Genomic DNA, 17,247 nt, shown 5'->3' with positions numbered 1-17,247 from the left:
TTGTCCAGTTCTGATACAGGGAAAGTCCCATGGGCTGGCAGGGGCAGAGCTGGGCCCTGCGGGAGGTCAGAACACCAACACAAGTTATTCAACTTGTCACAAGATCTGGATCAAGAACCCCCAAACAAGAAGGGACTTCAGCACCCTGGACAGCACACAGGGGAACAGACAACTTGTCCTAACAGTATTTTGGACAAAGGGTGTAGCCTGGAGCCCCTCCACCAGTTTGGTGACTTACCAGTGGTAGTCAAACTGCGGCCCTCCAGATGTCCATGGACTACAATTCCCATGAGCCCCTGCCAGCGTTCGCTGGCAGGGGCTCATGGGAATTGTAGTCCATGGACATCTGGAGGGCCGGAGTTTGACTACCCCTGTACCACCTCTGAGCAGGGGCCCTACAGGATGCCAGTGAAGGAGCAGCACAAGAAATGGGCAAGCTGGTGAGAGGTGCTGGCAACCAGGATGTTCCCTCCCTCGAAAATGCTAACTGCAAAGGAGGGAGATGTGATTCGAACAGTGAAATCAAATGGAGGTTGACAGATTAAGGCCCCTCTCTCTTCCCTGCACATCCCTGAGACAAACTAAGGCCGCAAGAGCCTGGAGCTTGCAATGTATTGACGGAGTGGTATAGTGAAATTCATCTGATTTGTTTGAACCCCAAGTGTTGTCAAATCATCTCCATCCTAAACCCTGGTGATAGCATGGGGTAAGGCTGGGGATGTCATGGGAAGTGGTATAATTATACCTTCACCACAGAGCCTGACTGGATCCATTGAAGGACATTCCAGCCCATGTGAGTGTATGAGTTTAGCATTGTTTTCTTTTAGTCACCCTGGCCTGAGTCCCCACCTCTCTCTGGCTCCACCTTTCCCCCTACAACTGAGATCCTTAAGTAAACTTTAGGCTTGCAGTCTCACACATTGCCATCTTTCCCTCAGCACATTCTACATATGATGCCTTTGCCTTGTAGGAGATATTAGACGCACCTTAATCAAGACACGGTCACCACCTTCCTATTTGGCATAAATTGGCCACAGCCTTTTATTTTGCTTGAATGAGCGTGGCATAGAATGGGGACGGATCTTGCCCTCTTGTAGTCAGCTGACCACAAGTCAGCCCTTGTTAAGAGGCCCCTTTTCAGCCTGTATCCCTCAGAGACAAATGGCCTGCTGACCCCTGGGAGGTGGCAACTGTGTGAGAACCCACCGGGCATCCACCTCTGTTGGGTTTCAACCCCACCTGGAGATGCAAGCTCTTCCTCCAGCTCAGCATCCGCTCAGCCCCTTATGGGGGTGGGGCTACCATGGGGAGGCCAGTGTGCAAGCTTGGCTGCCCCAAACAGATCCACCCCATTCCTACAATCTGCCACAGAGCTTGTGTTACCTTTGATTATGTCAGGGAGTTCTGTTGTGGGGAGTAAGGGTGCCATTTCAGGGGATCCTGATCCAGGGTTCTTTGGCTTCACGTTTTCTTGACTGGCTATGCATTGAGCCAATACTAAGCCCTGTGAAAGGAAGTGCTATTCCCCATGCCAAATTCCATGACTCTTCTCTCGGGGATGGTATCACTTGGGACTGGTGTTATGGCAATACTAAGATTAATTTGAAAACAACCACAACTGGGAATTTATGGAGCATTCACTGTGCTTCTTTAGAATTCATAAAAAACAAGAGATATGGATTCCTCTGAGGAATGATCATAGATAGTCTGGCATGCAGGAGTGGTGTGTGCCAAGTAGAGGCTTCCCATGAGCTGGGTGTAGTTCATGAGCTGCCAGCATTTTGCTACAAGCCTATAACTAGGATGGATCTAAAGCAGCATGGAAGTAGAAATTTAAGGGCTTCTATTACTGTCATAGTGCTGGGAATTAGCGGCTGGCAAGACGAACAAGTAAACACCCAGCCAGAATCTCAGCAAGAGCCCCGGCTTTCATGGCATACTCCACAATCAGCAAGAACAGTCTGTGAACTACTTATTTCCAATGTAAAAGTTCCCTTTAAAATGCATAAGGTGAGACAAAGATAGTTATCTTTGAGACGTGCTTAGCTTGGAAGGTGCGGTCAAGGTACTCTGACATGTCCACCTCCACGTCCAAGGTCTGAGGACCCTGAAGGCTCTGAACCAGAATGAGCTCTCCAGTCTGCCTGTCTGAACGCTGCATCACAAAATGACCTCGGCTGTTGCCTCCCACGATCCCAAAACGCAAGCTGTCTGGGCCAGGTCGTCCAGGAGCTGAAGCAGTTGCCATGCGGAAGAGAGCAGTCGGAGTAATGAGATTCGATGGCAGAGGGAGGTAATGGAACGAGATGGTCTTTGGGGCGTGATGGCAGGATCGGCTGTCCATTGGACATGGGTTCCGTTCACATTGGCTAGGAAGGGGAGGAAACAAGAAGATTTAGACTTCAGGAAGGCACTGCAGAAGATGAAAAAAAATAGTGTCCAACTAGTATTAGATATTTTTAAATCTATTGATTTCAAAGGAAGACATTTCAGCTCACAGTTGATTTTCCTGATGAACTCTATGGGACTTTCTCAAAGAATTGTCCTAAATGAAAACAAAGCTGCATTGCTGTGATGAATAATCAAGGCATAAGATGCTGGCTTTCTGTCAAAGAAAGTACAACCTAATTGTTCAGACTGCAGGGAAAATATTCATTCTGAAAGGTCTGAGATGTTGTTAGATTATTTTACTGGTTTGTAATTTATGATCTGACAAACACCATTAAGCTATTCATTTTTTCTCAGTTTTGAAGGGCAGTTCTGAAACCTACACTGTGGATTTTCTGTCCAGAAATTAATTTTCCCTTTATGCTAAGAGTCTCAAAGGTCCATGTTGGCCGATTATGCACAGGGCAGGCATGCTGGGCCAGTGCTCGGACGTCAGCAGGCAATCCCTGCAGACATACAATGTTGCTGTCAGCCCCCTCTCATCCCTAGCCTGCATTAGGTCACCAGATGCCCCATGGGAAGGGAATGCCCATGCTGGGCCCATGCATATGGGGGAGAGCTGAGCCATTTAGGCCTGGTTCCTCCTCTGCCTAGGGTATCCTTGATGAGATACAGAACACCCCATTTGGCTTTGCAGCATCATGGAGCCAATTGGGGCATTGGTCGGCCCCCATAACGGTGGGCTAGCATCTCCACACTACCCTGTCCTCGTGCAGGGATGCTCCCACCATCACACGGTGCAGGGGAACCTGTCTACCCTGGAGTTGTGCATGTACACGCACAACTCCAGGGCGGACAATGTGCACTGGGGGATTTTGCCCCCCGTGTGTACACAGGAAGCAGCGAGGAATGCTTCCCCATCGTTAGGAATTGGTGGCAGTATAATGTGGCCGCTGCCGTGCATAATCCGCCTTAGTCTAGCATTTTGCTTCTGAAAGCAGCTGTTGAGAAGTCTCTGGTGGCTTGCAGACAGGACAGGATGGTCGCTTTCCCCAGGTATCTTACTACGGTATCTTACCAGTTATTTGCAGGTAAGTACATGAAGCTGCCTGATACCAAATCATCCATTGGTATTGTCTATTGGGAGCAGCTCTTCTGAGTCTCATGCAGATGCCTTTCACATCACCAACTGCTTCCCCCTTTCAGTTGGAGATGCTGAAGATGGAACCTGGGACTACTGCCCTATGTCACTACGAGCAATTCTAAAAATTAACTAAGACTGAAATGCTCTGACCTGCACGGCCCAGACTAGGCCAATCTCATGAAACCTCAGAAATTAAGCAGGGTTGGCCCTGCTTAGAATGTAGATGGGAGATCACTAAGAAGTCCAGGGCTGCTTTGCAGAAGCAGGCAATGACCAACCGTCTCTTGCTTTGAAAACACTATGGGGTAACCATAAGATGTCTGTCATTTGATGGCACTTCCCACTACCAAGGGGAACAATTTCGCATGGGTCATCTGAGGGAAATGCTGGGGTTGTCAGCTTTCTGAATCCATTCTTTGTTAGGATTGGGGGCCCCCGAACATTTTACTGGACCCTCTAACCACTTTCTGCCATTAAAAAAGTCCATGATGTTTATCATAATGAAGTTTAGGGAGATCCTTCAGATTTCCCAAGGCACTGATCCCCAATCAGCTATGAAGGAAAACAAATTGTTTATTTTACATATATCATAAAACGTGGACACAGAAGTCCTGACTGCTACCACTCCATCAGCCCTCTTAACATCTAGCCTTGGTTCTTCCTCAAGGATTAATTATTAACAGTATAGGCCTCTTGTGTATTCATTAACACAGCATGCCAGTGAGACTTGGCGTAATCACAGCTCTTTGCTGTAGTCACTTCTCCCTTTTAGACCCTTTCGACTGTGTCTTTAAACCCTAAAACAAGCCAAACATCACCTGACACAGACTCTCTCCCGTGACCAGGCAGCTGGAAGAAGGATCAGGCTGTTTGCTTAACAGAGTCCTGTGCTTTCAAAGTGGTCACTCTTTTAGCTGGCCAGTAAGCTAGGAAAGACTTGAAGATCTTTTCATGTTGTTGATACTCCTGGGAACTAGTATTTTAAAATAAAAAAACCAGCCATGTTTTGGAATACCAGGGGGTTTGCAAGAATTTCCTGTTTTACTTACAATGGTGAAGTTTTCACATAGCTGACATTTCCGCTAGACTTGGGACACTCTGGGCTCACACACTGAAAGCCTCCTCCTGTGTTAATGCACATTGTTCCTCTGGTGCAGTTGTGCAGCGAGAGACCACATTCATCTATATCTGCAAAGCAAAGGGGAATGTAAAGACCATGGCTCCTGTTTCTACGGGTTAGGATTCATACATAACAGAATGGCAGTGATAGAGGAGTGTAAAACATAATCTCTACCCATTCCCTGTTAGGGCATAACACAATTGCTATGTGGAAACCACCTGAAAAAGCTTCCATGTAAATTGCTTCCTCCCATCTTATTCGTTATTCTGCCCATTCAACCCAGAGGCTCAGAGCGGAACACAGTAATCTCCCCCTGCTCTAGGTACATTATACACCATGAAAGGTAATCTGTATCTACATTATATGCAACCTATCTTCCTGTATCTGTCCAAGGGGGCTCACTGCAGCCCAGTGGGAGTTCTATGACTAGGTCTTCCCCACCTTTTATAAAGCTTCTACACCAAGCTTTTTGTTACTCTTCTGGATCCCATATTCTGAATCATAGGTTTCTGAGTTGTATTCAGTCATTTCACATCTGTAGAATTCTGATATGTCAACAATCAATTTAATCAATTTAATTTATCCATCCCCTCTTTGGGGGAGCAACTGTTGTTTCCAAAAATTAATCATACAGCTGTCATCATATTCCAAACACCTGTATTCCCTTTGGAACCATTAAAACATAAGCAATCATCTATCTGGAATACAAGGTAGGTCTACTTTATTCCTAACGCTACTGGAAACTTTTTTCCAAACTCTCTGGGCAATAATGCACTTTCACCATCTATGATAGAAAGGTGTGTTTTGCTTATTACCAAGCCAAGGCTTTTTAGCTAGCTTGAAGCTTTGCCAGGGTACATTTCCTCAAATGCACCCTCAAGACAAGCTCTAACAGGAAATAATTTGAAAGCTTGTGATGTAACAACCTGGTGGGAAGACCTCCCTGGAGTCCTATGTTTGTGGTGCTGCTCTGCCATTCTGGTGCAACGGTTAGTAGTGTCAGATTAACCAAACCTCAGATCCCCATCCTGCCACAGAAGCTTGCTGGGTGACCTTGGGCCCGTCATGCTCTCTCAACCTAACCCATGTTGGCAGAGTTTGAATGTGCAGACAGATGAAAGCACCAAGCTGCTCAAAGAGTAAAATAGGTTTTTTTGTTTTTTGTTTTTTGTGAAGAGAAACAACTATCTGCAGTCATTCTTCTGATCAACAGCTGTTCTGGAGGTCAGCAGGGAGGAATTGTGCTCAAATAGCAGGAAGTCTCCAGTTGAGCCATACAGGACACTGGAGGATATAATTTGAAAATCATCAGGAAGTTCCTATCCTATCTATGCTAAATATACACTTTCTCTGATGCCCCCTGCAGGATACACTTTATATTCTGCTCTATTATGCACACTGCTGATCTTGCCTATTCCAACAACCCGTAGCATGGTTATTGTGAGGATAAAATCAAGGCAGGGAAAAGGATGGTATAAATGACTTTGGGTGTCCAATGGGGAGAAAAGCAGGTATCAATACATAAGTGAAATATGAGCTATAGATATAATAAATGTTAAATTCACTCTACAAACTCATGTTATAGCTGACTGAATGCTTTAGCTCCTTTCAGACCCTGACCCCTCTGGAGAAGGTCAACTTGGTGGTCTGGGTTATTTTTCATAGTCATGGTCTGCATAGATTTCACACTGCAGCGCAAGCCAGTCTTGAGTACACAGCATTCATTCTCATGTCAAGAGAAAAAAAGCCTCTTTTATTTCTAGCTTGTTATCTATCATTAGGTCTAGCCAATCATTCCTACAAAAAACTCTCTTTTTAAAAGAAGCATAGTATATAAAAATGTAATTAAATCCTATCTGTCATATCTACGGCAGTTTTTTTTACTGTTTCATCTGATTTATTGGTGTAATTAACTTATATATTACTTCATTACCAATGAACTGGTTGGTTTTGAATCAGGATTATCCCTCTGAAATGTATATTAATTATTGCCATCCAGTTCCAAATCTGAATGGTTTACAGACTGTCCTCAGGGAGTTTCCTGCTGGCACTCCTGTCCAGGCCCTGACTGACTTCTGAAGCAGCCAAAAACAAAGCCCTGCCCATCCCACAGAGATGAGCACGAAGAAAAAGGAATGACCAAGCAGCTGTATAATAAGTTCTTAAACCAAGCAGTCTTGAATGATCTCCTTTCTGGATAAAAGAACATTCGACACAGCTTGGTTTAAGGGACTGTATTATACAGCCGCTTGGTTGTTCCTTTTTCTTTGTGACTTCCGGAATGAGCAGATGAGTTTGGACATTGGACAGTCACTCCTAGACATTCTCCTCTTGCTTGCACAGCCAGGTTTCTGCCCTCAATGACTTGAGCAGGTGTAAAATTCACCAAGTGTGAATCATTCTCCATCACCATTGTGCCTATGCAGAATTGTCTCAAGGTTTACACCAGGCTCCTGATTATGTGAACTCAGATAATTCCACTGTGATGTATTTTCTAGGCATTTCTTAGAATGCATCTGAGCCAATCGACCTGTCTCAGCCCACCCTACCTCATAGCGCGGTAGTCACATTAAAATGAGATCACCCCTCGTGGGTTTTCTGAGGTACCTGGAGAAATGATGGGAGATATATAAGCAATACATTGAAGTACTATGGACTGGCTTATGAAGTGGGCAGTAAAGTTTTAAAGTCGTATAACCTGAGTTTGCTTTCTTCGGACCTGGCAACTAGCTCTGTTTCATGAAAATCTGAAGGGAATTTCTAAAGCAGCCCAGGAGCACAGAATGCATGCTTCATGGATACAATATCGCTATTCAATTCCCAGCAGTTCTTGGCACTTCACCTTCAGACCTCCCCGCATACCTCAGCTATATCACAATGTACACCTTGTCTGGGATTCTCGCTCGCTTTAGTATTCACAGCTAGTATTTTTATTAGAGTATTACGCACTGCCATGAAACTCTGCATGGCATTTTGGAAGCCCAGTTCTTACTGTCATGTTTTTTACTGCATTCATTAGCACAAGAGGAATATGATACAAAAGGCAGGAGTGGCAGTGAGTCTATGAATGTTGTGTGTGGCTACAGAGAAAGAAGGAACAAGCAGTCTGCAAGTGCTTGGACCAAAATAGATATTACAGTGCACCAACTTGGGTGTCAGCATGGGAGGCCTTCCAATTCCTGGAAACAGAATTCCTGAGCTTGCAATGAAGGGTTGTTTTATAGGATACAAATAGGGAACCTACACAGACTTGTGGGGGGCGTCTCATGTCCCCTCCCCCACTATTTACTCTTCCTCTTCCCTAAAAGTCCCCAGGGCATCCCCTATCCCTGCTTTCTTCTCTTCTTCCCACCCACAAGTCAACCTACCTTTACCCCCCCCCCCCCAATTTCAGTATTCTCTGTGTCCTTTCCACTGGCAGCCTCTGCCTGGGAAAACTCTGGAGAAGTTGAACAGCACCAGGTGACCTGGCATTCCCCATTTCCTCAACCTTCCCTTGCTTCCGTCTCTCTTGCTTCTCTCCACCCAGCAACCCACCCGTCCTCTTTCTGCCTCATCCCCAGTTATATTTACTTCATCTATATTCCACTGTGTGGTAGGGCAGGCTGTGAGTGTGTGATTGGCCCAAAGTTACCCAGTGAGCTTCATAGCAGAGTGGGGATTCAAGTCTGGGTTTCCCAGATCCTAGTCTGATGCTCTAACCGCTACATCAAGCTGTCTTTTATCACACAGCTTCTGTTGAACAGTAGCAAGTAGCTGGGCCTGGGTGAGATGCACAAATTATGATGACTAGGTGGCTGTCGACAGATCAAAACAGCCCTGCAAAGGGCCTTTCCCCGTTTCCTTGTCTTTTCCTGAGAGAAACGAAAGATTGAATATAGTTGTGGTTGCCTAGCAATAGCCACTGAGGGCATCTGTTGCTTAAAGCTATATTTTATTATTTGGGAGGCGTTAACCCTCTCATTTATTATTATTATTATTAATTGTCACAGTCAGATATTTGAATGGTAGCTGGTATTCTGAAATTTGAGATCTAGCCAAGTTCTTGGGAATTGTAGAGGTATCTTCATAAGATTCTCGCTGTTTCAAGAACGACAGTCTTCTGGCACTGAGCTAATGTTTTGCTCAGTGCCCAGAATGTCCAGGTGTTTCTTGAGCCTTCTAGGCACCACTTCAGGAGCTCCAATGGCAACTGGCATGATGGTAACTCCCAGGGGTGCTGTAACTCTATTTGTAGGTATTTGTTTTGAGGGCCTGCTGTCTGAGGTTGTAGCTCTGCAATGACCACAAGAGAAGGCAAATGATAAAATCATGAAAAGCCTTCCAGAACAAAGCGAAATAGAACCAAAGCCTTCACCAGCCTTCCAGAGGTGGTTTGGTTCTATTTTGTTCCAGAGGCTTTTGTATGGTCTATTAACTGACCTGTTTTGCTGTTGTTTGACTCTTCCAGTGTTTAAGTGAGGGTGGCTACTGGCTGAGTTTTGAGGTTTTAGTGACTGCTGTTTAATTTTACGTGCTGTTGCTTACAACTGGCTTTTAATACTAGTTACTTTTTTGTTATCGATTGTTTGTTGTGGTTTTAATTCTGTCTTTGTTGTTCTGCCATTGCACCCCACTTGGCTTATGACCAAAAAAAGCAATTTCCACGTTTCCTAAAACAAAAAAAGTGAGCTTGAAGTCAAATTGAGCTCTTATGGGAGATTAGGCTCTGCATGTGAGTGCTACTTAAAAGCTCTCAAGGAAACCAGAAACTAACACCACGATCATGTTTTTTTTTTCATTCCTGCAAAGCACTTAGCAATTGTAAAGCAATGTGTCACCTTCACAGCTTTTCCCATCACTGAAGACCCTGTATCCACTGGGGCAGGAGCAGTGGTATGAACCCGGAACGTTGATGCAGGTGTGCATACAGAGACGAGGGGCTCCGTCCTGCTTGTAAACTTCACATTCATTCACATCTGTAAGGGGGGAAAAAGTGATACCATCCCATTATTCTGCAGACCCTGGGAAAACTGCTCATTTCATGGATGGAAAGAAACATCTGGGATAGCCTCATTCCTGGTAGTATTTGATCATCTCAAGGAGTCTGTGTTCCAGATCCATGAAGCACAAGTAATTTTATCGCAGTCTTTGGTACTCATCCATGGGAATGTAGTACATTAAAATGTAACTAAAGTTTTAAAGCCATGTTCCTTTGAAACTGCTTTTGAAAGTTGTGGCAGAGATGCCAAAACGGTAATAGTAGAAGCAGCTAGATCTCTGATGTAGAAGATCCAAGTTAGGCATCATGTATAGTCACAGAGAATTAATATTGAATAAGACATTTCCTACATCTAACCTGTAAGCACTCAAAAAATCATTTCCAGCTATTGACCTACAATGTCTTGTTGTGGGGGAACATGAAGGATGGAATTCACTTTCAGGCTGTTACATCCTTCCCTGCCAATACATTCAGGGAAGAAAATGAAAATGGATCATGGGAGTGCTGATAGGACAACTTTGCATCCTCTGTACTTCCAACAATTTGCCAAGGCAAATGAGACATTTCAGCCTGTTGCCCTGCAAATCTAAGAGGTGATGCAAGTTGCCCAAATGATAGACTTTTTTTCTTTTCCAGCCATGAGTGGTTACCCCTGCTCACAGAGACCCTGCAACTAGCCAAGCTGAGGAGTACCTGTGGTGTTGCAAGAGCCACTCAGCTCAGTGGTGCAAGCAATTAATACTACCTCACCAGTTGCTTCCTTCTAAAAACTGGCAGCCATGCAGAAGACGACCATTGGTGAACTGACCTCTGTTTAATTTTCCTGGCAAGATAAATAAATCTTTGCTCTCTTTCATCTGTGGGTAAATCGCAGTCGAGTTGTTACCTCTAATGGCTGGGGTTCTATAAAACACATTTATCTGAGAATGACCCAAGATGGCATTGAAGCAAACTGGAATTTACTTTTTTTACATGTTTTCCCCCACATATCATAGCAGCTCTGGCACAATAAACACAGAATATGGCTTCCTCCATCAGCTAAGCTTCCAAACGTAGCTTTATGGGGGTGCCTATGGCTTATCCCTTTAACCCCAAACCTCTGCAAACAAAGGCTGCAACTGTATGTTCATGCAATCTGGGAGAAAATCTCATTGAACATATTGATATTTCCTTCCAAGTAGACACACAGTCGTAACCCTAATCGTGCATAAACCTAAGGCATTCTCTCACTACTTTCCTTACATTTCCTCTTCTTTCCCTCTTATCTATTATGTCCCTGCTATTTATTTTAGGCATCTCTCTACCCTCCACTCTTAACCAAACTTGATTCACCAGGCAGCTCATAATAAAAAAGGCAACTGAAACATAACAAAGGCAACTGAAAACCAAATATGTAAATAACTTTAAAGCATGAAGTATAAAACAACAACAAACTATAAAACAAACACACCCTTGCTAGTTTTGCTGTTGTTTGGTGTTTTTGAAGATTGTGTTGCTGGTATTTCTATAATTATTTATGTGTTGTCAATTACATTTTTAGCAGACAATATAAGAGTAGGAATATAACATTGCTACAGACAATTGAGGTTATCAATATCAAAAACCTAGCAAAGACCATTAAAGGTAAAGGTAAAGGTATCCCCCGTGCAAGCACCGAGTCTTGTCTGACCCTTGGGGTGACGCCCTCCAGCGTTTTCTTGGCAGACTCAATACGGGGGGGGGGGTTTGCCAGTGTCATCACTGTTTACCCCCCAGCAAGCTGGGTACTCATTTTACCGACCTCGGAAGAATGGAAGGCTGAGTCAACCTTGAGCCGGCTGCTGGGATCGAACTCCCATCCTCATGGACAGACAGCTTCAGCTAGCATTTCTGCTGCCTTACCACTCTGCACCACAAGAGGCTCTATTGCGACACAAGAGGCTGTATGCAAAGACCATTAGAAAACAATAAAAATAAAACAACATGGATCCGTAATGAGTTACATCAGTTAAAGACCCACAGCAGAGAGGATGGAGTAAAAAAGCCCAGTGAACCCAATGCCTACTGAAAAGGCTAAGTCTTAACTGGCACCAAAGATTCAACAGAGAGTACCAGATGAATGGATACAGGGAAGGTGCTCCAAAGGACACCCCAACTGAGAAAACTTCATCCTTGTAGCTGTTCACCTTGCTTCAGGTAACAGGGGCAGATGATTCAATTATTTATATATCTGAGCCATCTTTTTGTTCTTCCTTACATAACAATGATGACATCGTATGAACCAAAACCAATAATAATCCCTGTGCAAAATATCAGTTTCATACCTAAATTCCTGCAAGATAAATGTAATGTGTTTTTAAATGGTTGCAGCTTGGCCTTGTTAACCCTGGATTTCTCTGAAATCTGCCTAAGTGTAGACTCCCAACTGGGCTGATTCTCTATGCCAGATTTCAGACTGATGGGACAGTTTAGCTTTTATGAGGGATAGAAATTCCAGGCACTGGAATGGCAGAAGAACTTTGAACAAGCAGGGCTCATAAGAAGCAGCTCCAGAAAACTATTTCCCGAAACGTCCAGTTACCAATCCAGCAGTGCAGGTGCCCAAGGCTGATTCCACCAGTCGCTTACCCTGGCAGATGCTGTTTTCTGTGGTGCCACTCATATGGAATCCTGGCTCACAGCTGCAATGTTGCATCCGGTCAAATTTGGCACAACGTGGCTTGCGACTAAAAGCTGGATCATTTGTTACGCTCCATGCTGGTGGCACTAACAAGTAAAGGAGAAAATGGAAACCATTAGAAACAACCACACCAACTATAGAAATTGCCTTCTGCTCTGTGTCTTTCTGGAAGGAAGAGCCAACTAAGACATGGCAATACCAGTTAGGAACACTGGTGTATAATGCTGCTTTTGAATTAAGGCAGCCCTAGAAAATGTCAAAATCAACTTGTGTACTAATTCCTATTTGCAAGGACCGGGGGCTAGAAATGGAAGGAATTCAGTAGTACAGAAGAGCAGCAAACTTGGTGTGATGAAATGGAAGAAGATCAAATGCTGGACAGACAAGGAGAAGAAACCACCTCTTTGGCCTCCCAGTATCATTGCACCAGGTAAAATAGGGATCTGCCCTCCTTCGCAACTTATTTATTATTATTATTATTGTTGTTGTTGTTATTTTGATTTTCCACCACTACCGAGACTGGCTCGTGGTGGGTTACAATTGTCCACAATTCAAACCCTAATAAAACACCATTAAAATTAAAAAGGAACATAAAAATTATAACACATAAAGAACATGGTGGTATAAATCCACAACATGCCCCCCATAAGGGAAATGGCAAGAGGGGAACCATAACCCTGCCATAGGTGACCCTAGTGTACCACTGCTTAGAACGGGGGGGGGGGGGATCAGATCTTCTATTCAGACCCGGGCTTCAGCCATAGACCTGGCAGAAGAGCTCCATTTTGCAGGCCTTGCGGAACGCAGAAAGCTCCCATAGAAGAAGAGTTGTTTTTTATACTCTGCTTTTCACTACCTGAGAGAGTCTCAAAGCAGCTTACAACCACCTTCCCTTCCTCTCCCCACAACAGACACCCTTTGAGGTAGGTGGGGCTGAGAGAACTCTGAGAGAAACTGCTTTGTGAGAACAGCTCTAACAGGACTGTGACTAGCCTCAAGGTCAACTGCTGGCTGCATGTGGAGGAGTAAGAAATGAAACCTGGCTGGAGCTCTTAATCACTACGCCAAGCTGTCTCTCAAATAAGGACATGATGTGGCACAAATAGCCCCTAGTAACTATATCCACAGAGCAGGTATATGACTAGCTTCTTTCACTTGTTTAAATAGGATGTGAGACTTAAATAGTTTTTGTTCTGCTTTCATAAACATATAACATACCTGTCTGTGTTTGATATTGGCAATGGGTACCAGTCCACTCCTGCGGACAAATGCATTTGTACTGGTCAGCTCCATCTACACACGTCCCACCATTCTGACAGAGATGACTTGTACATTCACTGACACCTAGGAAGGAGCAATTAAAATACAAGAATTATGAGGTTAATGGGTTTCTTTAAATCCATGAGTTGCTTTTGAAGTTCCTCATGAAAAGCCATTAGCATTTGGCCAGAACACTTTGGGATTGTAAGGTGAGGAACTCTCTATTTATCTATTACAGTTTTATTCTAGAGGGATAGCTGTGCTCTCCATTTGCAGAAAAACTACACACACATTGAAGGGCACTGAGAGGTAGCCGAGTCCATTAGATACTTTTATGCTCCAATTAGATACTTTTGTTAGTGCATCTAATGAAGAAGAAGAAGAAGAAGAAGAGTTGGTTCTTATATGCCGCTTTTCTCTACCCAAAGGAGGCTCAAAGCGGCTTGCAGTCACCTTCCCTTTCCTCTCCCCACAACAGACACCCTGTGAGGTGGGTGAGGCTGAGACAGCCCTGATATCGCTGCTTGGTCAGAACACTGTGGTGAGCTCAAGGTCACCCAGCTGGCTGCACGTGGAGGAGGAGCGGGGAATCAAACCCGGCTCGCCAGATTAGAAGTCCGCACTCCTAACCACTACACCAAGCTGGCTGGGATTCAGAAAAGCTTAAACTGGAATACGTTTGATGCTCTTTAAGGTGCCACTGAAGTAACCTTTAAGTTTTTCACCTGCCTTTCTTTAAGGAAGTTCAGGGCAGTGTATGAGGTATTTGCATCTCAACTCCACACTTTTCTACAGAGCTGCGTTCTTCAGCACTGATTCAAGGAGCGTTCTCTGTGTTCAGCACCAAGAATTTATTTATACATGGGTAAGTAATGTCAACCACAGCCAAATTATGGTGACCCCCGTAAGGGGCTTTCAAGGCAAGTGAGAAGCAGAGTGGTTTGCCTTTGGCATCCTCTGCAGAGTCTTCCTTGGCAGTCCCCCATCCAAGTACAGGCCTTGCTTCTGTGACTGGACAAGATTGGGCTATGTCATGCCACCTTCACTCCCAGGATTTTTATTTGTTTATCGTGTGGATTCCAGGAGATCCAAGGATTGTCTGGCAGCCAGGCAAGGGATGTTCAGTGGTGGTTTGCCATTGCCTGCCTCTGTATCATGACCCTGAATGTTCCTTGAAGGTCTCCTATCCAAATACTAGTCAGGATCAACCCTGCTTAGCTTCCACGATTTGATGGGCTTGCCTGGACTATCCAGGTCAGGGCACTCCCAGGAATATATTTGCAGCATGGAAACTTCCCACAGAGCCAGACAGTTTCCTCAGATTTTGGAAATGTCAAAGAATAAAAAGGAACTTATCATCAGAAGAAAATAATTCCACTGAATTCCTTTGTTAGCCAGGAAAGGCCAGATTGCTTCTCAGTTCCTAGTCACCTCATTTTATTATTAAAGCTCTGAGAATCCTGCCTTTTGATTAAAACCAGTCTTTAAAAACGTGAATCAAAAGAAATCTAAAACCAAAACAGTTGGAGCAGAACACAACTGAAAATAGCAGCAGTGGTCTATCCCAAGACAGTCAAGACTTCCACCTGCCCCTGGTGTATTTTGTGCCAAAATAATTAATTCAGTGGAATGTCCTGGAAGAAGCAGTCGATGAATACCTTGTGGGCTGCAATGGCATCTGGCAGAAGCCAAGCTCTCCTGCTCATCAGTAGAATATTCTAAATAATTGGGTGTCACCAGACCATGAAAAGATTGAACAAGCAACCAAGGAGCTTTCATTTCCTCCCCCCCCCTTTCCATTAAGCAGAGATTCTCATCTGGCTCTCTGTGGTGAGCCATGTGCACTGGGCCTTGCCAACACCTGGGCTAGGCAATGGGAGGAGGTATGCAAGCGGCAGCATCAGTCCTTGCCCAGGTGTTCTAAAAGGAACAAGTGCCATCTTTCTTGTCCAGAGGACAGCTGCCAAAACCTTTCCATCTAAATGGCGACATTGTGATAAAAAGATCCTTGATAGATCAGGTGGGTGGCTGTCTGCTTGCTAGAATCAAGGCTGTTTATTTGACTAATAGCCTAATCTCTTTAGAGTCATACATCTCCTGAAGGGGGTAGCCCTCTGCCTTTACAGCAATGCATGGCTCATCAGCAGTTTTCACCATGAGAGGGGAATCTACAGTTCTGACAGTTTGATCACACCGACCAGGGCAAGACTTTTTGCACTGACAATTTTTAAGTCAACAGTTCGGATGCAAATGGGAGAAGGGACTCCTTTCCTCTGAAATACACACTTTAATGTCAGCGCTTAAGAATTCCCTCCTAAAATGGTGATGCCTGAGAGAGGACAAGCATTAAATGGAAAGAATTTTATATGTTATATATCCCTTCCAGTTCTTTTACCAAACAGGATGATCCTGCATTGAATATGCCATGTATGTTTTCCAAGGCCAGCTTGTCACCACTAGGCAGACTGAGGTGACAGCCTGGGTCAACAGATTTGGAGGGGAGCCCCACAGGGGAGAGGAGTCTCCTCTAGTGTCTGGAAGGGAAGTTTGATAAAAACTGGCTTCTAGAATCTCCATAACTGTACACTCTGGTCTTCTGTAGGGAACACAAGGCATTTTTGAAGAATTTTGTCTACTTTTATTTTTACATTGTTCATTGTGAATGCCAGATGAGTCAAGTGTTCATTATAGACTAACCCTAAACCTAACCCTAATTGCAGATGAACACAAGGACTACTTTGTAAGTTAAAATGCATAAATAAATGCAAATGCCTGTTCATCACCATGAAATAGACTTCTGCCTAGTAAAATGTTTTTAACAGAGTAATCTGTAAACCGCTCCGTGGTTATTAATAAAAGAGTAAGGGCAAGTTGGGAGGAGTTAGGGCGGGCTCTGTCCGGGATAAAAACTCGGAGGGGTGAATCAGGAGCCGCAAAGCAGCTCCTGATTTGGCCGTCTGAGTGTCAATCCTGGACCAAGGAGGCAATGGGGAGGCGCGCAAAGCGTGCCTCCCCATTGCCTCCTTGGCCGCCATACACAACGCTTCGATGCGGGGAAAGGAGCAGGGACGCCACATCAAAGACGCGTAATAGTAAAATCAATTGCATTTATTAATATTAACTTGGCACTAATAAGCACTTTTTACTATTTTAAAGGTATAGCAGAAGAGTGATAGAATCACTTTCAGCGATAAAATTATATTGCGAGAGGATATTGATTACTTGCCATTATACACATATAAAAATTATTTGACTAGTGCGACTTATGCTGAGAAACTATTCCCACTGTGGCAATCATCCCCCAAAGTCCCACCTCATCTCCAGTCCTTGTGATTCTGGCTTCATGCAAATCCAGGCGACTGTCAGCCAATCAGGGCCCATGGAGCTCCATAGGATGAGTTGGGTGTGCCAGCCTCCATTTTAAGAAGTGGGAGGAATTTTTTTTTCCTCAGAGGAATTTTGCAGTTATGGATAACAGCATCAGTTTAGCCAGGGTTTGGCTTTTGTTTGTTTGCTTTTCATTAGGGTTTGGAGTTGACGTAGACAAGAAGGCTTGTTTTAGTGAGACAAATAAGTCCCTTGTTAATAGCATGGTATTCCTAATTTGCATGGACAGGGTTTGTGGCCAGGAGCTCTCTGTGTTAATAAAGCAACTTTGAATCTGGGAAGGATCCTGTCTATTAGGTTCTAGTAAA

At 44.3% G+C, this 17,247-nt stretch overlaps 1 protein-coding gene across 1 annotated transcript in view; it reads right to left on the bottom strand.

The window, feature by feature from the left end:
* Positions 1-364: 364 nt before the first annotated feature.
* The window catches only part of FBLN7 (fibulin 7), a 29,810-nt gene continuing 12,927 nt past the window's right edge, over positions 365-17,247 (bottom strand). The window contains exons 4-8 of the mRNA XM_077336277.1: positions 13,511-13,636; positions 12,241-12,378; positions 9,473-9,610; positions 4,582-4,720; positions 365-2,369 (exon numbers count right to left, since the gene is read on the bottom strand). Coding sequence (XP_077192392.1) covers positions 1,997-2,369; positions 4,582-4,720; positions 9,473-9,610; positions 12,241-12,378; positions 13,511-13,636 — 914 coding nt within the window. The 3' untranslated portion in view covers positions 365-1,996. The remainder of the gene's footprint in view (positions 2,370-4,581; positions 4,721-9,472; positions 9,611-12,240; positions 12,379-13,510; positions 13,637-17,247) is intronic.

This window comes from Paroedura picta, chromosome 1 (assembly GCF_049243985.1).
Source record: "Paroedura picta isolate Pp20150507F chromosome 1, Ppicta_v3.0, whole genome shotgun sequence".
NCBI lineage: Eukaryota > Metazoa > Chordata > Lepidosauria > Squamata > Gekkonidae > Paroedura > Paroedura picta.
Note: the sequence above shows the minus strand (reverse complement) of the source record. Positions and strands in the feature narration are given on the sequence as shown.